Source organism: Oncorhynchus mykiss, chromosome 12 (assembly GCF_013265735.2).
Source record: "Oncorhynchus mykiss isolate Arlee chromosome 12, USDA_OmykA_1.1, whole genome shotgun sequence".
Lineage (NCBI taxonomy): Eukaryota > Metazoa > Chordata > Actinopteri > Salmoniformes > Salmonidae > Oncorhynchus > Oncorhynchus mykiss.
Window position 1 is genome coordinate 89,216,046 of NC_048576.1, and position 27,205 is coordinate 89,243,250.

Here is a 27,205-nt window from a genome sequence, read left to right on the forward strand (position 1 = left end):
CGTTGACAGCAGGTATAAAACCGTTAACAGCAGATATAAAACCGTTAGCAGGTATACAACAGTTAACAGCAGGTATAAAACAGCTAACAGCAGGTATAAAACCACTAACAGCAGGTATAAAACCGTTAACAGCAGGTATTAAACCACTAACAGCCGGTATTAAACCACTAACAGCCGGTATTAAACCACTAACAGCAGGTATTAAACCACTAACAGCAGGTATTAAACCACTAACAACAGGTATTAAACCACTAACAACAGGTATTAAACCACTAACAGCAGGTATAAAACCACTAACAGCAGATATAAAACCACTAACAGCAGGTATGAAACCACTAACAGCAGGTATAAAACCACTAACAGCAGGTATAAAACCGTTAACAGCAGGTATAAAAGCACTATAACAGCAGGTATTAAACCACTAACAGCAGGTATTAAACCACTAACAGCAGGTATAAAACTGTTAACAGCAGGTATAAAAGCACTAACAGCAGGTATAAAACCACTAACAGCAGGTATAAAACCGTTGACAGCAAGTATACAACAATTAACAGCAGGTATAAGACCGTTGACAGCAAGTATACAACAATTAACAGCAGGTATAAGACCGTTGACAGCAGGTATAAAACCGTTAACAGCAGATATAAAACCACTAACAGCAGGTATAAAACCACTAACAGCAGGTATAAAACAGTTAATAGCAGGTATAAAACAGTTAACAGCAGGTATAAAACCGTTAACAGCAGGTATAAAACAGTTAACAGCAGGTATAAAACCGTTGACAGCAGGTATAAAACCGTTGACAGCAAGTATACAACAGTTAACAGCAGGTATAAAACCGCTGACAGCAGGTATAAAACCGTTGACAGCAAGTATACAACAGTTAACAGCAGGTATAAAACCGTTGACAGCAGGTATACAACAGTTAACAGCAGGTATAAAACCATTAACAGCAGGTATAAAACCACTAACAACAGGTATTAAACCACTAACAGCAGGTATAAAACCGTTAACAGCAGGTATAAAACCACTAACAGCAGGTATAAAACCACTAACAGCAGGTATAAAACAGTTAATAGCAGGTATAAAACAGTTAACAGCAGGTATAAAACCGTTGACAGCAAGTATACAACAGTTAACAGCAGGTATAAAACTGTTGACAGCAGGTATACAACAGTTAACAGCAAGTATAAAACCACTAACAGCAGGTATAAAACCGTTAACAGCAGGTATAAAACCACTAACAGCAGATATAAAACCACTAACAGCAGGTATAAAACCACTAACAGCAGGTATAAAACCACTAACAGCAGGTATAAAACAGTTAACAACAGGTATAAAACCGTTAGCAAGTATACAACAGTTAACAGCAGGTATAAAACAGCTAACAGCAGGTATAAAACCACTAACAGCAGGTATAAAACCGTTAACAGCAGGTATAAAACCACTAACAGCAGGTATTAAACCACTAACAGCAGGTATAAAACCGTTAACAGCAGGTATAAAACAGTTAACAGCAGGTATAAAACCGTTGACAGCAGGTATAAAACCGTTGACAGCAAGTATACAACAGTTAACAGCAGGTATAAAACCGCTGACAGCAGGTATAAAACCGTTGACAGCAAGTATACAACAGTTAACAGCAGGTATAAAACCGTTGACAGCAGGTATACAACAGTTAACAGCAGGTATAAAACCATTAACAGCAGGTATAAAACCACTAACAACAGGTATTAAACCACTAACAGCAGGTATAAAACCGTTAACAGCAGGTATAAAACCACTAACAGCAGGTATAAAAACACTAACAGCAGGTATAAAACCACTAAAAGCAGGTATAAAACCACTAACAGCAGGTATAAAACAGTTAACAGCAGGTATAAAACCGTTAGCAGGTATACAACAGTTAACAGCAGGTATAAAACAGCTAACAGCAGGTATAAAACCACTAACAGCAGGTATAAAACCGTTAACAGCAGGTATTAAACCACTAACAGCCGGTATTAAACCACTAACAGCCGGTATTAAACCACTAACAGCAGGTATTAAACCACTAACAGCAGGTATTAAACCACTAACAACAGGTATTAAACCACTAACAACAGGTATTAAACCACTAACAGCAGGTATAAAACCACTAACAGCAGATATAAAACCACTAACAGCAGGTATGAAACCACTAACAGCAGGTATAAAACCACTAACAGCAGGTATAAAACCGTTAACAGCAGGTATAAAAGCACTATAACAGCAGGTATTAAACCACTAACAGCAGGTATTAAACCACTAACAGCAGGTATAAAACTGTTAACAGCAGGTATAAAAGCACTAACAGCAGGTATAAAACCACTAACAGCAGGTATAAAACCGTTGACAGCAAGTATACAACAATTAACAGCAGGTATAAGACCGTTGACAGCAAGTATACAACAATTAACAGCAGGTATAAGACCGTTGACAGCAGGTATAAAACCGTTAACAGCAGATATAAAACCACTAACAGCAGGTATAAAACCACTAACAGCAGGTATAAAACAGTTAATAGCAGGTATAAAACAGTTAACAGCAGGTATAAAACCGTTGACAGCAAGTATACAACAGTTAACAGCAGGTATAAATCCGCTGACAGCAGGTATAAAACCGTTGACAGCAGGTATACAACAGTTTGCAGCAGGTATAAAACCATTAACAGCAGGTATAAAACCACTAACAACAGGTATTAAACCACTAACGGCAGGTATTAAACCACTAACGGCAGGTATTAAACCACTAACAGCAGGTATAAAACCGTTAACAGCAGGTATAAAACAGATACTACCAGAGGAAGGTAGTATCCATAGTAATAAAACAGATGTAATAAGATATAGAGTATAGATGATGAATGTGTAATGATCAAGTAGAACTGTGTTCCCTCCCAATGTAAAGTGGTTAGTGTCTTTAAGCAGTTGAATAGAAGTATCATATCCAACAGCAGTGTTGACTGTGTGTGTGCATGTGTGTGTGCATGTGTGTGTGCGTGCGTGCGTGTGTGTGTGGCGAGTCAGTGTAAACAGTCTCTACGGTGCAGTTCTGAGCAGGTAAACAGCTAGGGTTAGTTGTTCAACAGTCTGATGGCCTGTTGGTCTGAGACCCGATGCTCCGTTATCATTTGCCAGATGGTAACAGTCCGTGGCTTGGGTGACTGGAGTTCTTGACAGGCTTCATCGCCTCCCTCAGACATCGTAATCTGAACAATTTGTGTGTGTGTTTGTGTGTGTGTCTGTAACGTGGTTTCACAGGCTAAAGAGTTTGTCGTAAACATGGAGAAAATGGTTAAATGTGCTTCCCGTTCAACCACAGTGTGTGGAGAACTGTAAATGGTAGTGGGTGGACTGTACAGACCCTGAGAGAGAGAGAGAGAGAGAGAGAGAGACAGACAGACAGACAGACAGACAGACAGACACAGATAGAGGGAGACAGACAGACAGACATACCTAGAGAGAGTGAGAGAGACAAAGAGACACATAAATGTGTTTACCAGTCCACAGCACCAAGTACTACCAGGACCTATAGCAAGGTTTGTGTTAATGAAGCAGCTACCAAACCTGCTACCACAGTAACTAACAATATGCTTGAGGAAAACACCTCAGAAAGGAAAACAACATCCAGGATCCACTGTGTCTGATACAATACTATCAAGTTCAAATCACCTTGGTCAGAGTGTGGCTACATTATATTGCTACTCTCTATCTAAGGGAACTTTCTTTCCCCTGAGTCCAGTGGAAAATGACTCAAAGCCCTGAGGTCACAGCCATACCATGGCCCATTGTTTGAAGAGCCCTGTGTCAAGAGACCACGTCTTTGATCCTTCATGTGAGCTCAGACGACGATAATAACGCCACATATTGTGCTAACCACATGAAAAAAGAGAAACTAATACATCATAAAGATCTATACAGATTTGTGACGCATTATACAGATCTGAAGGGTAGTTATAGTACAGAGTTGCTGTATATCTCAATTTAGCACTTCTACACCTCTATGTCCTATACTTCTAGGTTGTCTCTATGTCCTATACTTCTAGGTTGTCTCTATGTCCTATACTTCTAGGTTGTCTCCATGTCCTACATATCTAGGTTGTCTCTATGTCCTGTACTTCTAGGGTGTCTCTATGTCCTGTACTTCTAGGGTATCTCTATGTCCTACACCTCTATGGTGTCTTTATGTCCTATAATTCTAGGTTGTCTCTATGTCCTACACATCTAGGTTGTCTCCATGTCCTACACCTCTAGGTTGTCTCTATGTCCTACACCTCTAGGTTGTCTCTATGTCCTACACTTCAGGTTGTCTATATGTCCTACACTTCAGGTTGTCTATATGTTCTACATCTCTAGGTTGTCTTTATGTCCTATAATTCTAGGTTGTCTCTATGTCCTACATCTCTAGGTTGTCTCTATGTTCGACACCTCTAGGTTCCCTTCCTTTCCCATGTCCTTCACAGTTTCCAGCAAGACATGACAAAGATAAGACTCTGTCTGTGTATATCTATTACCCAGTGGCCCTGCATTTAAAGCATCTCTTTCTATAGCTGACCTTGTCCTTGATCTGTCCCTTCAGGCTGAGAGAGGAGACAGAGTGACTTCAGTGGCACCATGAAGGCCTTCTTCCTCCCTCCGCTGACGCCCTTCCTCCTTCTCCTCTTGCTCCGGCTCCCTGGCAGGACTCTGGCCAGCGACTGTCCCCAGGACTGCACCTGCTCCACCCCAGAATCCATCTTCTGTTTCCAGCGCCGCTCTGCCACCATACCCCAAGGCGTCCCGGAACCCACCAAGAACCTCTACCTCTTCGCCAACGGCATCGAGACCCTGGCGGAGGAAGACTTTGTGGGCATGGAGAGCCTGGAGATGCTGGATCTGAGTCAGAACAAAGTCACGGTACTGCCTGACCGGGTGTTTGAGCCTCTGACTTCCCTGAGGAACTTGGACCTCTCAGCCAACCAGATCACCCATCTGTCAGAGGAGAGCTTTGCGGGCATGTCCCTACTGGAGAGGCTGTACCTCTACAGCAACCACATCCGGACTATACACCCTGCCGCCTTCCACGGCCTGGAGCAGCTGCTGGAGCTCAAGCTGCAGGGAAACCAGCTCACCTCGCTCCCCGCCCTAGCCATGCCCAGACTGCTGCTGCTGGACCTCCGCTTCAACACCCTCCCATCCCTGGGGTCAGCCGACCTCCAGATGCCCAACCTGGAGTCTCTGAAGCTGGCCGGCCTGGGCCTCGAAAGCCTGAACGAGGACCTGATGGCCAGCCTGGGGAACCTCCACGAACTGGATATCTCTGGCAACGAGCTGGGCTCCTTCCCCCTGGCGCTGAGGGAGACCCAGGGCCTGATCTACCTGAGCCTGGCCGGGAACCCCATGGGCCCACTGAAGCTGGAGGACCTGAAGAACCTGAGCGAGCTCCAGGAGTTGGACATCAGCAACCTGAGTCTGCAGGGCTTGCCTGACGGGTTCGCACAGCTTTTCCCTCACCTGACTAAGCTGACAGTGGCCGAGAACCCTTTCAACTGCCTGTGCACCCTGGCCTGGTTTCCTGGGTGGCTCAGGAACCAGGGGGTGACTCTGGGCAGGACGGAGGAGACCCGCTGCCACTTCCCTCCCCTCAACGCTGGGAAGGTGCTGGAGAGGTTGGAGCACAGGGAGTTTGGCTGCCCCACCACCACTACTGTCACCGCTAGCACAGTCAGAACCAGCACCACCATGCCCCCCCCAGTCACCACCCTGCCTAGCACCTCCCCAGCCATCCCTGCACCCGGGCCCAGTGAGGAGGACAACTCAACTGGGACAGACAGCCAGCCCCCGCTCCCTGACCCTGCCTCTCCCAGCAGCAGCAGCCAAGACCCAGAGGTGGACTTCTTATGCCCCTCCCAGACCTGCTTGAATGGGGGCACCTGTCGGCTGGACGGGCAAGGCCATCTGGAGTGCACCTGCCCTCGTGGCTTCTACGGCACCTATTGCGAGAACCGCCACCACTCCCACCCCCCTCCGGATCAGGACCACAATGACAACAACATTTCCGCGGCAACTGTCACCGCCGATGCCCCCGACATCAGCTCGCGCCTGGTGACCAGCTCCTCCATCCTGCTGGACCTGCACCGCTACATCAAGGTCCGGCCCTACATCCGCGGCATCCGTCTAACATACCGCAACCTGTCGGGGCCCGACCGGCGTCCCATGCAGCTCAGCGTGCCCGCTTCCTACCCGGAGTACACCCTGAGGGGGCTGCGGCCCAACTCCACCTACACAGTGTGCGCCAGCCCGCTGGGCGACCTCAGCGGTGGGGACAGCGTCTGCACGGTGGCCCACACAGCGGCCCAGCAGCACACTGCCACAGGGAGGCAGGTGGAGGACAAGAGGCTGACCACCATGCTGGTGCCGGCTCTGGCCATACTGCTGCTCCTAGTCCTGATTGCAGCCGCCGTGGGGATGGTGTGCTACATAAGGAGGAAACGGGCCAAGGGCCACCTGGATCTGGAGTGTGAGCCAGCCCAGCTGGAGCTGGAGGGAGTCAAGGCTGGTTCCAACGTTGGAGGGGTGATGCCCCAAAAGCAGCCGGAGCCGGCTGTGGTTCAAAATGGCGGCCTGGAGTACGAGGTGCTGCTAATACAGGATCATTGCTCGCCGAACAACAACATGGCTCTCTCTCATAAGCCCTCTTATTTCTGACGCCCATCTCTGTTGCTACTCAGACCCAGAGGGTCAGACTAAATACCTCTAGCTACTCCTTACCTCAAGGACTAGACACCAGCTAGAGTTGTTGGTGACAGTGGAGGAGAAAGAGAGGACCGGCTAGCCATGTGTCAGCAATTGAGAAACAGAACAAATATTAAACTGTGCAGACATTAAAATATGTTTGAAAGGATTATTTGAAAATAAGGGAGCCTTTTAAAGTGCCTTTATTCTTATTTCCACACCTCCTGCTTTGTTTCTACATTCACATTGCTGGACTGGCGCCCCGCGGCTCGCTACTGAGTGTGCCCACTCTCCACAGCAGGTCAAAGGTCAAGCGAGACTGGGCCAGGCAGAGAGACATCAGGGTAGTGACCTAATCCCTGCTGTGTCTACTCTAAAATGGGGTCTGCACTGAAATGGGGGTGTATTGCTGTGCACCCCTTGTGATACCTGAACTATGTAATAAGAGTATAAGCAATTATTTTGCGCCGTAGCACCTCAGCACTACCCCAGTGGCACTTGCTGTGAATGACATCCGAGTCACCAAATGAAGAGAACTTTTGTCAGTAATTGAAAAGCAAGGTGCCTGACATTTATCATGCTTTGTTTCGGCTCTATTGCTTAGTGAAATTGTCATTTTTTTGTTGTGTTTGTAAATGTTTTTATACTCTTGCTGTTGTTGTTCTGTAAGTATGTGACTGTTACCACCCTTCATCCCCCCTTAACTGCTTGTGATTTAACAGACAGATTAAACCCCAGATTCAAATCTTTGAAGATTAAAACTCGTTTGTACCAGCGAAGTCAATCAAAGGCTTTACCCTACGAATGTCAGACAGTCTGAGCAGCTGTAAGTCTCGTACTAAATCCCCTCTCCATTCTCTGGCCCTCAACCCCGCCCCCCACACAAAAAGCACCGATAAACAGTTTCAGTTGGCTGAAACCTTAACATTTGTTTCTGTGCTGCAGCGAACTTCAAGCATCCCCTGAGCCTGCCTCAGATCAACCACACACACATGATTACCACAGAGAGGAGAAGGGGGAAAAATAAACAGTTAATTTCTAAAGGCTTTATTCATTGTTTATGTCCCCAAGAGGGAACACAGTTACTTCAGTAAACCGCAATTCAAAAGAACGCACTTGTTAGCCTAGCTTAGCCTAGCTTAGCCTAGCCTAGCTTAGCCTAGCTTAGCCTAGCCTCAGAGAGAGATGCTTGTGGATTTCCCAGAATTAGCCTCTATGGTGCTTTGTTGTGCACCATTAACTGGTCTTTGGAAAAAGAGGGTCCCACGTCTTGCTCACTTGCAGCCAAGCAGACTATGAAAAGTCCAAGCGTAGTATATAGTTGAAGGTTTTATATGGGCTCTGTCTGGGACGAGGGACATTGAGGAAAAAATGTGTACACCAAACTAGAATATGCTGAAACACCAGTGTTGAGATTCAAATCTCAGAATGTGAAAACAGTCTTAAGTAACTTTTATGTGTCTGGCGCTAACCTGCCTGCCCCCGGTGAGGATCTCAGTGCCGACTACAGTATGAAGATCTCTGTCGGTAAACAGATCAGTGATAATGTGGAAGCATGTCCCGTCTTGTGCACAGAGAGGCAGACATCAAGTCACTGTCATGCTTCAGTAGTACTGTATCCCCCACTCAACACACACACACCGCACACACATATGCCCACCTACTCCATCCACTACATTTAAAGACATTCTCCAGTACTTTTGTATAGTTTTTAGCCAGCAGTTCTGAAAGTAGCATTCATGAGACAAAAGTGGTCCCTGTGTACTACGTTGCGTGTACTACGTGCAGATATGTGCCCCACATAATTTATCTTTCTCATTCTGCATCTAGCTAGCTAACGCTCAAATGGCAAGGGGCTAAAGCTCATTGGCTAGAACTTGAATTGCTAGGGGGAAAATGTAGAGAAAATGGAGCAGCACAGCTTCGAGAAAAAGTTCCTTTTAAACTAGGCATTAAATGGCTAATTGAGGTAAGACAGTAATTCTGTGAATAGAGTATGCATTTTTTAACTACATATTGACACATCCAGCCCAAAGTGGGTGGTTTAACAAATACTAAGCAGTCGCTAAAGTTCCAGAGCATGTATTTAAACCTCCTGAAATGGGCATGTCAAGACAAGGGTCCCCCCTCTTCTAACATGCCTAGTGACCAGGCGGTGTACATTATGACAATTATTTTAGTGAAAACAACACAGGAGATTAACATTGGAAGTAAGGGTTGGTGGATGCTGTCTACCACTAAATCTTATACCATCTAAACAAATACTTAGGCCTCAATATTTAACACTTAAAATTACATCTGTTTAAAGTGTGTAAAACTACCAAAAAACTTAACTGGAATACTTGGTTTTACAATACAAAAAAACATTGAAAATATCCAGAAATATTTTTGATATTATTCCTATTTTCCCTGTTTATTTTGGGAAGCTTTTCATTGTTATTGTTCATCTCTTTCCATGTCCTTTTGAATTAAGTGAACATATTTTTATGAGCAAAAAACCACAATGTTGACATTATTAAAAAAGTTTAAATAAAAACTGAAAACAAACATTTGAGGTCTGTTTGATTCTTCTAAATCAGGGCTCTCCAACCCTGTTCCTGGAGAGTTAGTCCAGTAGGTTTTAACTCCAACCCTGTTCCTGGAGAGTTACAGTCCAGTAGGTTTTAACTCCAACCCTGTTCCTGGAGAGTTACAGTCCAGTAGGTTTTAACTCCAACCCTGTTCCTGGAGAGTTACAGTCCAGTAGGTTTTAACTCAAACCCTGTTCCTGGAGAGTTAGTCCAGTAGGTTTTAACTCCAACCCTGTTCCTGGAGAGTTAGTCCAGTAGGTTTTAACTCCAACCCTGTTCCTGGAGAGTTAGTCCGGTAGGTTTTAACTCCAACCCTGTTCCTGGAGAGTTAGTCCAGTAGGTTTTAACTCCAAACCTGTTCCTGGAGAGTTACAGTCCAGTAGGTTTTAACTCCAACCCTGTTCCTGGAGAGTTACAGTCCAGTAGGTTTTAACTCCAACCCTGTTCCTGGAGAGTTACAGTCCAGTAGGTTTTAACTCCAAACCTGTTCCTGGAGAGTTACAGTCCAGTAGGTTTTAACTCCAATACTGGACTGTAGCTCTCCAGGAACAGGGTTGGAGAGCCCTGTTCTAAATCGTCTGTTTTTCTCTGTCTCAGGAGAACATTTGACTGGCAGTGGAGCAATAGATTAAGTCTATCATCAACTTCACCTCCTTCATTCAGCCATCACTCTGGGAAGCGAGGGAAGAAGGAGCCAGCGGAAGAGAGGGAGGCATGATTGAGCCAGTTATTAAACCTGTCAGGATGTCAAGTCTGGCAGGCAGTTCGCAACCCCCCCCACAGACACTCACGTACCCCTTTGCCTCCTCCCCACACATACACACCGATGTGTGTGAGCCTGAGAGAGAACACATTGTTTTTATGTATCCGTATCTGTTAGCTCTTCCATGTCCTTGGATCTGACTACCACCACCTCCAAGAAGTGCTTCATTATTAATCCAATGTGTCCAACATAGTGTTACATTCCTCCCTCCAGCAGAGCACCACTCAACACAAACTTCTCACCAGACTGTTTAGGGGGGTCTTGGTATTTTTCCCTCAATAGCTGGAGGCGAAGGTAAAAAATATGATTGAAACCACACAGAGGCTAAATATTAATAGTGATTTGTACCGCAGACAGGGTCCCTGACCCTGAGCTAATGGGTTAGCATTGTTTGTTAGCGTACATAATATATTAACCTCTGACCATACACAAGTTTACAGGTACAGGCTTGGCAGGGGCTGACTGTACAGTATGTCCACACATACACAGCTTGGCTCAGGTACAGGCATCCAGCTGCTAGCTGTTGTGCTCAGTCCCAGCACCAACACAAACACATAAAACAGCTCCACTGCGGTCCTGAAGACACTTGGTTCTGAGTGAAAACAACCAAGTATACCCTGCGAGTCACCAGTAACACACACGCAGCAGGTTCAGCCTTTGTTTTTCAAACATTTTCTTCTTCTCTTGTCTCCCTTCCTCTCCCTCACCTCATATGTTGGAATAGTTGGGAAAAAAAATCAGCATTCTGCCTCGCAGAGTTAACCCAGGTTCAACTGGAGTCTCAAACAATCATGTATGTGACAGTGACAACTAGTACTTGAGCTGTGTGTGGATAAGAAAGAAAGAAAGACTGGGAAAAAGAGAGAGAGAGAAAGAGAGAGAGAGAGAGAGAGAGGGAAAGAGAGAGAGAGGGAAAGAGAGAGAGGGAAAGAGAGAGAGAGAGGGAAAGAGAGAGAGAGAGAGAAAGAGAGAGAGAGGGAAAGAGAGAGAGGGAAAGAGAGAGAGAGAGGGAAAGAGAGAGAGAGAGAGAGAGAGAGAGAGAGAGAGAGAGAAAGAAAGAGAGAAACACAGGGAGAGCATGTGTCTGTTTCTCTCTTTTCCTTCTGTGAAACAGGCCTCTTTTCTTCCCCTTGGCTTTAACAGACCTGGCCTCTGGCGAGGGGCCAACCCCGACGCTGCTCAAGCTGCATGCGCCAATCAAAGGAGCCATTGTAGCCGTGAATGAAGTCTTTTTCAAATTATCATCCTGAAAAATTCCACACAAAATTATTGCTGAGTAAATATTTTTGAACTTTTTTCTCAATCGTTCTTTCCCTCCACCACTCCCGCTCTCTTCCCTCTCATTCTTAGTTTCAGCTTCTTTTCCAAAACCAGGGCTTGAAGGGAGTCTGCCAAGGACAATGTGTTAAAACACGGGGTCGTAGTGTGGCTTCGAATTGGCATTTCCGCTCCCTCTCTCTCCCTCTCCCTCTCTCTGTAATAACAGTAAAGATGTGAGATCTGAAGGGTGGTGTACTACTGTACAGCTGGCAGTAAGTACAGCTGGCAGTAAGTGATGCCCTGTGCGTTCCCTCTAGTGCCAAAGCCAATGGATGGATCAAAGGGCATGAGAGGGCAGCGGATGCCCGTCTGACAGTGAGGGATGACAGGAGAGGAAAGAGGAGAGGAGAAGGAAGGAGAGGAGGCTAGGGGGGAGGCTTTGGTTTGGTTTTATGTGCTTTTCACTGCAATAAATTGTGGTGAACACATGCAGTCGATTTCACATGCTGTTCAGTAGATTATGAGATATAAAACAAACAGGATCATAATCCCCCTGGAGATACCTCCTCCCTCCCTCCCTTTCTACACTGTGGTCCAATGCTTACTGGAAGTCAGTCACATGGGTTGGCTTAAGGCAGGTGTGGATGTGCTACAGTATATCTATGGTAAAGCAGGGTAGAGGGCAAAACGCAGGGTAAAAAGATGGCGAGCAATAGAGGGAGAGAAACTGTGTCAAATAATGATTAAGGTCCATGCAGGACCACGTGCACTGAAACCCCACGACTCTGCAGAGACTAGTTGCTGACGTGTAAAGAGTTGTTCACGGACAGGGGCTGGCGGGTGGGTGTGGGGGTAAGTTCAACATGGCTTCCAAAAGTGAGCCTGGAATTAAAGCACATGCATCTAATCTGAACAGCCTGTCATTCTGGAACGCACCACAACTGTGCTTCTCATTTCATAGGAATGAGGGGGGGAGCTGGGGGGGAGAAGCTGGGGGGGAACGAGGATGTTATTTATTACGGAGAAAAGAGTGGGGTAAATCTGGCATTAATGAAACAGGGAGGTGGTTGGAAGAGAAACACATGTGTTTGCTTGGTCCACTGATAACAACAGTTTGACTGATCTGATGAATCAGGGACGAGAAGAGCTCAATTAGACTCTATTGGCCAAGAAAGATAAGACTTGATCCCCGATTGGTTCTCGAAGTGACCAATGACCACGTGTTATTACTGCTGGGGATATTGTCAGTGTACCTGGCTAGTGGCTGCAGCACATTTCTTGGTTTAAAACATTTTACAACAGAAAACAAAAATGAGAGTCCAGGTCGTCCCTCCTTATTTCAGTCCATTTTCCTCCATTTAGTGCCTAATGAACAGGACCCAGCTGTTTCTGGGTTGTTAGTCTATCTGACTTGTGTGTAAAAGTATGTATCCTATGGGAGATGTCCTTGAGATATTAAGGCTACTTGAGGCTTTTGTTTGACTTTGGATGGAGAGAGGATGATCGCCTGCTGCTTTTTAAGGCCTTCTGAGAACCTTGTTCTGTATTGAGGAGTCACGAGGCTGCCTCTGTGTTGATTTGTCACAGCTGTTGTAGCCTTGAGCCATCCTCTTACCTGGGACATATAAGAGCTGTTGTAGCCTTGAGCTATCCTCTTACCTGGGACATATAAGAGCTGTTGTAGCCTTGAGCCATCCTCTTACCTGGGACATATAAGAGCTGTTGTAGCCTTGAGCAAGGCTCTTTAATTCAGATGTTCCTACTTGAGCCCACTGTAATACGTAGATCAGAGCGCTGGGCTGGTTATAACAGCTGGGACTGGTAGTAATGTAATGAATCCCAAATCGATCCCTAGCACCTAGCCTCTAGTCCCTAGACCACAGGCCCTACCCATTAGACACTCGTATATGGATCTGATTGGATAAGTGTAAGCAGCATGGCGGAAGTAATTTTACTTTAAAGGGGCAGTTTCCACAACATGAGGTCAGAATAATACTGTGAAATTGTGAAAATTAGGATAACGCCCCTTTCAGTGTAAGAGCGGTTTGAAAAGACCGCCTGAAATTTCAGCTTGTCTGGCCGGGTAGACCTGATGACATCACCAAGCGGTATAAGTTAATAGACCAATTAAAAAATAGTTTTCCCTCCTCTCTGTAAAAAACAGCTAGTTTTCAGGTTACACATCCCTCCTTCTCCAATTAGACCCCTCCCTCAGGCCACTCCCAGACAGTCCTAACAAAATTATTTATTGAGAAATTGCATTTTACTAAGATATTGTTGTTTCGTTTGGACCATTTTAATTTAAAACAATCACAGTAAGGTAGAAACGATTTGATATTGAGATAAAAACGTCTGCATTGCATCTTTAAACACGTGATTATTTCAGTGTCTGGGGGTTAGAGGTTAGGGCAGGACAAACTCTTTTTGCCCCAGCACTACACAGCTGATTCAAATGATCAACTCATCATCACACTTTAAAGATTTGAATCAGGTGTGCAGTGAGTGCTAGGGCAAAAACAAAAATGTGCACCCCTTTTGGGTCCCCAGGAACAGGATTGAGAACCACTGGGTTAGGGGATAAGATTTGATTTGAGAGTGGGCCTAAAATACACTCTGTGATATGGGGCTATGTACAATACTCTAACAGACTTCAGTATTGGCCTTCAGTCTGTCTGTCACTAGCTATTCCCATCACACTGATGTTCAGTCACCTGTCCTGCCTGGAGGGTTCAGACAGACAGACAGTGTCACCTCCGCTCAAGCTGCGTTTCCCAACTCCGGTTCTCCAGTACCCCCAACCGGAGCTGCTACTGTCGTAGTTCACATGGGATCAAATGACACCAAACAGGGTAAATCAGAGCTGATCAAACAGGGTTTTACTGAGCTGATCAAACAGGGTTTTACTGAGCTGATCAAACAGGGTTTTACTGAGCTGATCAAACAGGGTTTTACTGAGCTGATCAACACCCTAAAAGTCTCTGAAAAGCAGCCAATGATCTCTGGTCTGATGCAGTCACTGGCTGTGTAAGGTTCAGCAGGCTCTTAGCTGGATTAAAGACTACTGCCACTATGTTGGCATAACTTTTACTGACAATTTCAACACTTTTTGGAAACAAAAGATGCTCTACAGGGATGATGGGCTTCACCCAAATCATCGGGGAGCCCTTTTCATACTTCAAGGCTGCGTTAAGATACTGACTCAGTGACGGTCTAAGCCATCCTCTCTAAGCGTTATCCTCGTACTGTTGTCTATACTGCCAGGGGTGTTGTCAGTTGTAATCTTGTTCCCATTCCTTTCAACTCCACTCTTAGATTTGCTATTGTTAGCTCAAAAGAGGAACCCACTGTGGTCTGCTCATCCAGCGCTTTAGTTCCAATGTGAATTCCATAAACTTGAATACCCCCTCGGTTTTCACATCATGCTGTTGCACGATAGCAACCAAAGCCCATGTAAGTCAGTTTATAACATTCCATCATTGGTTACTCGAAGAGCTCCTCATATTGACATTGGCTGCGGCCTCGGGCCCTATGGTTCTAATCTTGGAAAAGTAATTACAATTTCTTCTCCTTCCTCTATTACTACTAGGGATAGACCAAATGATACAGTTCTATACACTCTTATAGCCATACCAACTATTTCAATATCAACCATCAGACAGGGCCTGCAACCACCTACTGAACGTTGCTTGTTTGAGTTGAAGTTTCCATGTGAAAAAATCGTAAAGGTCTTGGGTTGATGCATCTGAACATTAGGAACTAACTTCCTAAACTAAATGACATTAAGATCTGGGTTATGCAGACTAATCTGGATATTCTGGTATTGACTGAAACTTGGATCTCTGGGGACATTCTGGAATCTGATATTAATACAGACAGAGTAGGTGGTGGTGGAGTGGCCATTTTTTATTTAAAATAACTTCTCGTGCCTCCCGGGTGGCGCAGTGGTTAAGGGCGCTGTACTGCAGCGCCAGCTGTGCCATCAGAGTCTGGGTTCGCGCCCAGGCTCTGTCGTAACCGGCCGCGACCGGGAGGTCCGTGGGGCGACGCACAATTGGCCTAGCGTCGCCCGGGTTAGGGAGGGCTTGGTCGGTAGGGGTGTCCTTGTCTCATCGCGCACCAGCGACTCCTGTGGCGGGCTGGGCGCAGTGTGCGCTAACCAAGGTGGCCAGGTGCACGGTGTTTCCTCCGGCGCATTGGTGCGGCTGGCTTCCGGGTTGGATGTGCGCTGTGTTAAGAAGCAGTGCGGCTTGGTTGGGTTGTGTATCGGAGGACGCACGACTTTCAACCTTCGTCTCTCCCGAGCCCGTACGGGAGTTGTAGCGATGAGACAAGATAGTAGCTACTACAACAATTGGATTCCACGAAATTGGGGATAAAAAGGGGTTTAAAAAAAATAAAAAAATAAAAACTTCTATGTCTCTTTACTGAAATCCATTTCCCTCGCTCCAAAATTTTAACTCCTATCGTTTAGCCTTTGTCTGGGGAGAAATGTATCTATAACTGTTATAGGCATCTACCGTCCTCCCTTAGCTAACCTTTGTGCACTCGAGGAGTTAAATAGTTTGTTTACTAATTCAGAAGTTATTATCCTGGGTGACCTAAATGATGATCTAAAAAGCATGTGTAATGATCTAAACCTTAACCCAGCTGGTGACTAAGCCTACACGGCCCAACCCTAGAGATCCTTCAAAGGCATCTCTGATCGATCACATTTTTATGAATACACCAGAGAATGTGAGATGTGAGAATACACAAATCTAAGCCTCGTGTCATCACAAAGAGGAACTTTAAAAACTTCAGTGAACCGTCTTTTTCACATGATCTTTATACTAGTGACCTTGACTGTACTTCAGTTATCCCTGAACCTGATTAGCTTGGATCCTCTTTGCAGATGTCTTCAATGCTATGTGGATAATCATGCACCCTTCAAAACATGTCAGGGTTAAAGGTATAGTGAATGCCTGGTACACTATGCAGTTATCAGAAATCATTCATGGAAGAGATGATGCTTGGGTCAAGGCCAGGAACTCAGGCTTAGGCCTGGACTGGAAAGCTTTTAAGCAACCGAGGAATGAATGTGTAAGACACATCAGAAAGGCTAAATCTGATTATTATCTTTATGATTGTAATGGGAACCCGGCTAAATTCTGGAAAACTGTCAAATCCCTGAAGGGTTCTACTTCCTCCTCTCTGCCACAACAAATTAGTTCAGACACTGGCCATATTACAGAAAAAAAGGCATCATTGATGCATTTAATCACCATGTTATTTCAGCGGGCTCTCTCTTTGAAAGAACTTTAAGCCTTTTCATAATGTTGTTGTGCTGGATGCTGGAAGGGTAAACTTGCTGAATGATCAGAGAAATGGTAGTCAAAGCTTTTCTATTAGGCTATTTACAGAAAAATAAGTCCTGGATGCTTTGCTAGCAATAGACAACAAGATATCCACAGGGGCTGACAAAGTGGATTCTGGTCTGCTTAAGTGTGCAGCACCATCATTGTTGGCTCAACTACCCACATTTTTTTTATTTAACATTGTTATCAGGAAATATTCCAAAAGTATGTAAACCAACTCTTGTGCTGCCACTCCATAAGGACGGAGACAGTAGGGATCTTAAATATTATCACCCCATTTTAAGGCTTCCTTGTTTAGCTAAGATTCCAGAATCCTTGGGAAATGTACAACTTTGCTCTTTTTTATGTGAGAAATGTATTTTGAATGTAAACTGATCAGGGTTCAGGCCTGGCCATAGCACTATTACAGCAACCACTTTAGTTGTTAATGATCTTGTCAACACTTTAGATACTACAATGAAATGTGCTGCTTTGTTTGTGGACCTGTCAAAAGCTTTTGATACTGTTGATCATGCTATTTTATTGAATAATTTGTCATGGATAGGCCTGAGCTCTGATGCCTGTTCTTGGTTTCATGATTATCTTAGTGACAGAACTCAGGCCATCGTGATGGATGGGGTTAAGTGTGAATTTCTTGAAGTACATAAAGGTGTACCACAGGGGTCCATTCTGGGACCTGCTCTTTTCACTATTCATGTAACACCATGAGTCAATCTGTTCAAAATGGTGAACTTCATCTATATGTGGACGATAGTATTATGGATGCTATTGCCCTGACTGTTGATCTGGCTGATTTTACAGCTATGCAGGAAGCCCTGCTGATATAAAACTTGTGCTTAATACGGGCAAAAACTAAATACATGTTTTTAAACTCTCGTAAGAATATTTCAGATGAACTACATGTTCACTCGGTAGATGGTTCTCCAATCGAACATGTTCCCACGTATAAATACTTATGCATTTGGATGAATATGGATTTAACATTTAAAAACCAATAGATGAGCTGGTTAAGATGCTAAGATTTAAAGTTGTCTTTTTCTATAGAAACAGATTGTGCCCTTCTCTAAGCAGTAGGAAGCAGATAAGGGGCAGATAAAAAGTCAACTTTTTTTTTTTCTAATGTGTGTGTATATATATATATATATATATATATATATATATATATATATACACACACACACACACACACACACACACACACCACATGACCAAAAGTATGTGGACACCTGTTCTTCGAACATCTCATTCCAAAATCATGGGCATTAATATGGAGTTGGTCTCCCCTTTGCTGCTATAACAGCCTCCACTCTTCTGGGAAGGCTTTCCACTAGATGTTGGAACATTTCTGGGGGGATTTGCTTCCATTCAGCCACAAGAGCATTAGTGATATCGGGCACTGATGTTGGACGATTAGGCCTGGTTCGCAGTCGGTGTTTCAATTCATCCCAAATGTGTTCAATGGGGTTGAGGTCAGGGCTCTGTGCAGACCAGTCAAGTTCTTCCACACCAATCTAGACGAACCATTTCTGTATGAATCTCGCTTTGTGCACGGGGCATTGTCATGCTGAAACAGGAAAGGTCCTTCCCCAAACTGTTGCCACAAAGTTGGAAGCACAGAATCTTCTAGAACATCATTATATGCTGTAGCGTTAAGATTTCCTTAAACTGGAACTAAGGGCCCGAACCATGAAAAACAGCCCCAGACCATTATTCCTCATCCACCAACCTTTACAGTTGGCGCTATGCCTTGGGGCAGGTAGCGTTCTCCTGGCATCCGCCAAACCCAGATTCATCCATCGGACTGCCAGATGGTGAAGCGTGATTCATCACTCCAGAGAATGCGTTTCCACTGCTCCAGAGTCCAATGGCGCGAGCTTTATACCACTCCAGCAGACACTTGCCATCACGCATGCTGATCTTAGGCTTGTGTGCGGCTGCTCGGCCATGGAAACCCATTTCATGAAGCTCCCGACAAACAGTTATTGTGCTGACGTTGCTTCCAGAGGCAGTTTGGAACTCGGTAGTGAGCTTTGCAAACGAGGACAGCACTCGGTGGTCCCGTGCCGTGAGCTTGTGTGGCCTATCAATTTGCGGCTGAGCCGTTGTTGCTCCTTGACGTTTCCACTTCACAATAAAGGCATTTAGAATTGACCGGGGTAGCTCTAGCAGGGCAGACATTTGACGAACTGACTTGTTGGAAAGGTGGCATCCTATGACGGTGCCACGTTGAAAGTCACTGAGCTCTTCAGTAAGGCCATTCTATTGCCAATGTTTGTCTATGGAGATTGCATGGCGGTGTGCTCGATTTTACACCTGTCAGCAATGGGTGTGGCTGAAATAGACTGTAGAACCACATTCTAATACAGTAGACAGACTGAGGTACTGTACAGAGGCAGGACTGTGACTGAATGAGGAACTGTAGAACACATTATAATACAGTAGACAGACTGAGGTACTGTACAGAGGCAGGACTGTGACTGAATGAGGAACTGTAGAACCACATTCTAATACAGTAGACAGACTGAGGTACTGTACAGAGGCAGGACTGTGACTGAATGAGGAACTGTAGAACACATTATAATACAGTAGACAGACTGAGGTACTGTACAGAGGCAGGACTGTGACTGAATGAGGAACTGTAGAACACATTCTAATACAGTAGACAGACTTGAGGTACTGTACAGAGGCAGGACTGTGTCCCACATGGCACCCTATTCACTACATAGTGCACTATGGGCTCTGGTAAAAATTATTGCACTATGTAATGAATAGGGTGACATTTGGGACACAACTTGTGTCAGGATGGAAGTAATCTGGCCTGCTGGGTCTGCCGCTCACTTCCTGATTGGGCCGGGCTCAGGAATGTAGAGCTGGCTGAGAGACGGGAGGGGGGGGGGGGGGTCTTTCCCAAAGCCAGGTTTACTCTCTCTCAGGCTGATCACCAAACCCTTGCCTGATTTCAGGTAGATGCCTTTGGACATTCAAATGCACAGGAAATGGTTTGTAAACAATGCTAATGAAAATGTATCCACTCACTACTGTAAGTCGCTTTGGATAAGAGTGTCTGCTGAAATGTACAAATAAATATTTCTCAGTTATTTTAAATTTGGCAACTCACGCCGTCTCCCTTCGCTACACTCTTAAATGTCCCTCTAGGTTGAGATGTGCAGTATTACTGAACATCTGCATCAGCTGGGAACAATGATGTAGCATATTGGTTAGAATAGGAGTAGACCATGCAATCAGCAACACTTCTGTGACATTATCTTTCCATTACAATAGAGACACATGCTATCAATCAACCAAATCATTTCACCATAGTGTGTCATCTGATATGACTGACTGACACAAACTCCTCAACAACTACAGAGGGATTATTATACAGAATCTCTCCTCTTCACGGACTACTGGCATCTTCCAGACAGACAGACAGACAGGCAGGCACAGAGAGAGGGAGACAGACAGACACAGAGAGACAGAAAGACAGAGAGACAGAGAGACAGAGAGACAGAGAGACAGAGAGACAGAGAGACAGAGAGACAGAGAGACAGAGAGACAGACAGACAGACAAGAGAGAGAGACAGAAAAGTGCGAGAGAGACAGAAAAGAGAGAGAGAGACAGAAGACAGACAGACAGACAGACACAGACAGACAGAAAATAGAGAGAGAGACAGAAAAGAGAGAGAGACAGAAAAGAGAGAGAGAGACAGCGAAAGAGAGAGACCACACACACATAGAGAGCAGGCCATGCAGCAGACAACCAAACCAATAAAGTCTGGATGACAGCGGATGAGGAGGGATGATGAACATCACCCAAGAGGGTTACAGCACAACCCAAAACAACAAGCGCCAATACCTGGTGCTGAAAGATTAATACACATCCTATTACAGTGAGGATGCTAACTAGAGCAGACCTGCGCCCCGCACGCACACAGACACAGGCACAGACACAGACAGGGCGAGAGAGAGACAGACACAGGTGTGTTTGAGGGTTATAGGGTTTGTGGGAGACTGTTTGAGACTACAGAGCAGCTGAACTGACTTACATGGACACTGCTCTGGATTAAGACAACAAACCAAATCCAACCAACCGCTCGTACTTCACCAAGCCCCCTTTCAACAAGAGACTAGCCAACCGCTCGTACTTCACCAAGACCCCTTTCAACAAGAGACTAGCCAACCGCTCATACTTCACCAAGACCCCTTTCAACAAGAGACTAGCCAACCGCTCGTACTTCACCAAGCCCCCTTTCAACAAGAGACTAGCCAACCTCTCGTACTTCACCAAGCCCCCTTTCAACAAGAGACTAGCCAACCGCTCGTACTTCACCAAGCCCCCTTTCAACAAGAGACTAGCCAACCACTCGTACTTCACCAAGCCCCCTTTCAACAAGAGACTAGCCAACCTCTCGTACTTCACCAACCCTCTTTCAACAAGAGACTAGCCAACCGCTCGTACTTCACCAAGCCCCCTTTCAACAAGAGACTAGCCAACCGCTCGTACTTCACCAAGACCCCTTTCAACAAGAGACTAGCCAACCGCTCATACTTCACCAAGACCCCTTTCAACAAGAGACTAGCCAACCGCTCGTACTTCACCAAGCCCCCTTTCAACAAGAGACTAGCCAACCTCTCGTACTTCACCAAGCCCCCTTTCAACAAGAGACTAGCCAACCGCTCGTACTTCACCAAGCCCCCTTTCAACAAGAGACTAGCCAACCCCTCGTACTTCACCAAGCCCCCTTTCAACAAGAGACTAGCCAACCTCTCGTACTTCACCAACCCTCTTTCAACAAGAGACTAGCCAACCGCTCGTACTTCACCAAGCCCCCTTTCAACAAGAGACTAGCCAACCGCTCGTACTTCAACAAGAGACTAGCCAACCTCTCGTACTTCACCAAGCCCCCTTTCAACAAGAGACTAGCCAACCGCTCGTACTTCACCAAGCCCCCTTTCAACAAGAGACTAGCCAACCGCTCGTACTTCACCAAGCCCCCTTTCAACAAGAGACTAGCCAACCGCTCGTACTTCACCAAGCCCCCTTTCAACAAGAGACTAGCCAACCGCTCGTACTTCACCAAGCCCCCTTTCAACAAGAGACTAGCCACCCGCTCGTACTTCACCAAGCCCCCTTTCAACAAGAGACTAGCCAACCGCTCGTACTTCACCAAGCCCCCTTTCAACAAGAGACTAGCCAACCGCTCGTACTTCACCAAGCCCCCTTTCAACAAGAGACTAGCCAACCGCTCGTACTTCACCAAGCCCCCTTTCAACAAGAGACTAGCCAACCGCTCGTACTTCACCAAGCCCCCTTTCAACAAGAGACTAGCCAACCTCTCGTACTTCACCAAGCCCCCTTTCAACAAGAGACTAGCCAACCGCTCGTACTTCACCAAGCCCCCTTTCAACAAGAGACTAGCCAACCGCTCGTACTTCACCAAGCCCCCTTTCAACAAGAGACTAGCCAACCGCTCGTACTTCACCAAACCCCCTTTCAACAAGAGACTAGCCAACCGCTCGTACTTCACCAAGCCCCCTTTCAACAAGAGACTAGCCAACCGCTCGTACTTCACCAAGCCCCCTTTCAACAAGAGACTAGCCAACCGCTCGTACTTCACCAAGCCGCCTTTCAACAAGAGACTAGCCAACCGCTCGTACTTCAACAAGAGACTAGCCAACCGCTCATACTTCACCAAGCCCCCTTTCAACAAGAGACTAGCCAACCGCTCGTACTTCACCAAGCCCCCTTTCAACAAGAGACTAGCCAACCGCTCGTACTTCACCAAGCCCCCTTTCAACAAGAGACTAGCCAACCGCTCGTACTTCACCAAGCCCCCTTTCAACAAGAGACTAGCCAACCGCTCGTACTTCACCAAGCCCCCTTTCAACAAGAGACTAGCCAACCACTCGTACTTCACCAAGCTCCCTTTCAACAAGAGACTAGCCAACCGCTCGTACTTCAACAAGAGACTAGCCAACCGCTGAACATAGGGGCTGCCGTAACCACTCTACCTCTCTCTCTCTCCTTCCTTCCTCCCTCTCTCTCTCTCTCTCTCTCCTTCCTTCCTCTCTCCCTCCCTCCTTCCTTCCCTCACCCTCTCCCTTTCAACCCTTTCGCCCTCCCTCTCTCCCAGCCGATGAACATGGGGGCTGCCATAACCCCTCCACCTTCCTCACTCTTTCTACCATCCTTTTCTTTTAATTGTTAACCTTCAACATAGTAATAGCAGCTCTGCAGTCGCATGCTGCAGCACAAACAGAAAAATACATCACCGTAACCTCTGTCTGTACACCTTCCCTCCCTCCCTCTTAAAAATGTTCATATTCAACATAGCAACAGCAGTAACTCTCCAGTCACACCATACAACACAAACAGAAAAACATGGCCGGCATAGCTTCCATAACTCTCCGGCAGCACGCCGCCCTGGGGTCAAGCTGTGAGGGCCCTGATTCGTCCCCCCGAGACGATGGTCACCATCTATCACACAGCGCTGTATACACAGTCCGAACGGGCTTTCAAGCTAGCAGTGCATCATGAACGCCGGTTCTGTACACCCATCTGTAGATTCCACAGCAGAGAACAGCTTTGATGCTGTGCTGAGATGTGCTGGGCTTGTTCTCAGCTGTGATGGTCTGTGAGTGATCCTATGAACTGGTACCTGTCTGAGATGTGCTGGGCCTGTTCTCAGCTGTGATGGTCTGTGAGTGATCCTATGAACTGGTACCTGTCTGAGATATGCTGGGCCTGTTCTCAGCTGTGATGGTCTGTGAGTGATACTATGAACTGGTACCTGTCTGAGATGTGCTGGGCCTGTTCTCAGCTGTGATGGTCTGTGAGTGATCCTATGAACTGGTACCTGTCTGAGATGTGCTGGGCCTGTTCTCAGCTGTGATGGTCTGTGAGTGATACTATGAACTGGTACCTGTCTGAGATGTGCTGGGCCTGTTCTCAGCTGTGATGTTCTGTGAGTGATCCTATGAACTGGTACCTGTCTGAGATGTGGACCTAGTGGTTCAGCTGTTCCCTGCATGGTTTGGGGCTGATATTACAAACCTATAGCTTAACTCAGATGTAAAGCTGTTTAGTTAGCTCTGCAGTGTGTGCAGCAACACTGGGTTTAAATAGTATCGTTTTCCTTCAAGTACATGGAGTGTCTGATCAAACCTGCCTGGAGCGATAGGCGTCAGATGGGAGGGGCTTGAACTTTTGTGACAACTCTATTGGTTCCATTGCGTCCGGCAATCGAGCGCAGGTAAATTATTTGGAAAGAAAACAAATACTATTTAAACCCATGTCTATGGTAGTGAGGGTGCTCAGAGCAGAGCTGGGTTTGCGAGGGTGTGTGTTTACTTATATTTACACTGAGCAGAGGGTGGTGACAGGCACGGATTAGTACCCATAATCCTTTTTATCACAATACTGCTCTCACGATGTGTCGAGGCTGGCCAGCTGGTTTTATGGCCAACAGTGGACATGACATACCTCTGAAAATGGACGTGTGTCTGCAAATAGTGGTGCTAAAACCAATGGATAAGTAATATAGAATGAGTGATCTTACTCTTCACCTGTCTACGATCTAGATGTGGGATGTTTCTGTGTGTGTGTGTGTGTGTGTGTGTGTGTGTGTAGTCCAGTGTGTCTGTGTGTGTGTGTGTGTGTGTGTGTGTGCAGTCCAGTGTGTGTGTGTGTGTGTGCAGTCCAGTGTGTGTGTGTGTGTGTGTGTGTGTGTGTGTCTGTGTGTGTGATGTGCCTTTCCAAAGAGGACTGGCTGGCACACAGCTTGCTTAGGAATGGACCTTGATCACAGATCAGACTTTACATCCCTCTACCCTCATTAGTCATTTTAACTCCAAACACACACGTCTACTCACACACTACCCTAATCTCAGAGAATAAAGAGTTTCAAACATCCTGTTGCTATGGGGCTCATTCCCCCTGACCTCTGACCCCTGACCCTGCAGGAATGAGACGATTGCCTCGTCCAACAAACACCTGTTTATTCCCTCCTTCAATTTACCAAAAAGAGAAAAGAGGAGGGTGGACGGGGTAACAAGGAGAGCAAGTAATTAACATGGAGTTACGCTCCAGACACACAGGCAGACAAAGCTGACACACACACGAGCGCATAACTGAACTCAGAGCCACACACACACTTCAATCCTCTAATCCAGGCCCACAGGAAAAGCCTGGCAATCCACACACGTCTGCAGCATGATTACTTCTGAGCTTCTGAAAGAGTGGCAGATTTAGGATGTGTGTGTGTGTGTGTGTGGGGGGGGGGGGGGGGGGGGGGGGGTGGCTTGTCGTCAGTCCAATTAGGGCCGGTTTACACGTCCTGACCAGTCAGCCCAGAGAGAGAGAGAGAGATAGTTTGTTTTTGGTAGTGTGGAGGGACTGGGGAGGGGAGTTAGAGGCCTGTATAATTCTCATGGTGGTCTAATCTGGGATAGAATGACTCAATCATTTATTTCAATCAGAATTCATTTCAACAAAACTATCATTTGAGAACATTTACATCTATCTATCATTGGGTCAAAAAAAGGTGATGCCGCTGACTGAAATACCTCAGCACGGCCCTTTTTACACTGCTGAGCTGACCTGAGCCCAACTGTGCTGGCTCTGATAGCTGGTTCCAACAACTATGGTGGATGTGTGACCAAACTCATGTAAAAACCCATTACAGTGTTCCTTCAGTGGGCAATGATGCTGCTTTGGCCAGAGGCCTGCCCTTGTTCTTCTCACCAGAACATGGAACCAACCTCACAGTGGGACCACAGTTGAAAAGTAGCGTGCAGGATGAATCTGGCACATTTACAGACATGTTGATTTAACATTTACACTGTCAAATACATTTTAAATAAGAAAGTGAAGTAAGAGTGATGTGAGCGGACTGGGCAGGGCTCTCTCTCTGTCCAGTGACAAGATGCTGACTCCTCTGTACTGGACTGGTTTATCTAAACTAGTCTGGTCTGACTGGAGGCTCCGAACTGCCCATGCAGGGTGGCGCTCTACTGAGCTACAGGGCACAGCCAGGCATGGAGAGGCCGGCTCTCAACATCACCACACAACACAAACAAAAACAATGCCCGCTGGGGCCGCTTGACGCCACGTGTGTGTGTGCCCGCCTGCCACCATCCTTTCTGAGCTGTGGCTGTGGCCAGGACTGCTGATGCTCAGCTGAGCTCCAGGGCCAGTTATGGTCCAGCCCAGTGGAAAGTGAACATCAGCCCGATTTGGGCTCACTGTGGCTGGGGAAGGTAGGAGCCAGGCCCCTCCTCCCTCCCTCTCATGACTTCCCCCATCAACCACAGACCTAGAATAAATACATCCACCATCCATCAACAGCAGACAGAACAGAACAGACAGAACAGAACAGAACAGACAGAACAAACAGAACAGAACAGAACAGACAGAACAGACAGAACAGACAGAACAGACAGAACAGAACAGACAGAACAGAACAGAACAGACAGAACATAACAGACAGAACAGAACAGACAGAACAGAACAGCACCCTGGGCTGAGGGGAGAGAGGATTGATTCAGAGATAGAGGGAGAAGACAAAGACTAGGGGAGATAGAGGGAAGCATAAATGATGAATAGAATGGAAAGATAATTGGAGAGAAAGAGAGAGAGAGAGAGAGAGAGAGGACAGAGTAATAAAAGAGAGAGTAGATGACTGAAAGAGAGAGAGGTGGGGGTCTCCAACTCTGAGCTCAGCTCAACCACCACATATTTTCCCCCATGAGAGATATCATTTAGAGCAAACCACTAAAGGGCAGGAGGCAAGCAACCAATTCTCCTCCCCTCCCTGACAAGGGTAGAGCTATTTATTTATTCAGGGACGTCTCCAAAAAGGTGGTTAGTTTGAGACGTATGTTTTGAGATGCTTGTGTGTGTGTGTGTGTGTGTGTTAAAGGGCTTGTATCCGTCTTTTAAAGGAGAGTGTTTTTGTTGCCATGGTGGTTGGGGAAGCAGTGGGGCAGAGGATGGAGTGAGGGAGAGTGATCCAAGAAAAGGTTGAGCGGAGCAGAGCAGAGCTGAGCTGAGGGAGAGATAATTTTAGATGGAAAAAGGCAGGCAGAGGGAGCAGCATGGTCTGTGGATGACCCTGGTAGGTCCTTGGCTCAGCAGAAAGCTGAATACTTCTGTTTCAGGAGGAGGAACAAACACCAGCAGACAGACCAGGACTGGAACTTAACAGACTTCCATGAAACTCCAATACACTTCAAGAGCATCCTCAGAGTCCAGGGAGTCGGACAGTAAGGTCACATGATCAAACCCTCTGAGGCAGGCAGGCAGCGTACAGTAGACCACTATCTCAGAGACTGACAGTGAGTCCACTGTGTCCACTCACACACTGGACCCAGTTACCACGACCTCTGGGGTGGAGTACTAACCACAGAGCCTGTAGAGATTCCTACAGGACACTGACACACTGGACCCAGTTAACACAACCTCTAGGGTAGAGTACTAACCACAGAGCCTGTAGAGATTCCTACAGGACACTGACACACTGGACCCAG

The 27,205-nt window shown here is 46.2% G+C and overlaps 2 protein-coding genes across 2 annotated transcripts in view; one reads left to right on the forward strand and one right to left on the reverse strand.

Moving 5' to 3' along the window:
* LOC110512509 (vasorin-like) overlaps positions 1–7,774 on the forward strand; it is a 55,383-nt gene extending 47,609 nt beyond the window's left edge. The window contains exon 3 of the mRNA XM_036939104.1: positions 4,597–7,774. Coding sequence (XP_036794999.1) covers positions 4,632–6,704 — 2,073 coding nt within the window. The 5' untranslated portion in view covers positions 4,597–4,631 and the 3' untranslated portion in view covers positions 6,705–7,774. The remainder of the gene's footprint in view (positions 1–4,596) is intronic.
* The window catches only part of LOC110485259 (coronin-7-like), a 288,889-nt gene that overhangs the window by 130,620 nt on the left and 131,064 nt on the right, over positions 1–27,205 (reverse strand). The gene's annotated exons all lie outside the window — the stretch shown is intronic.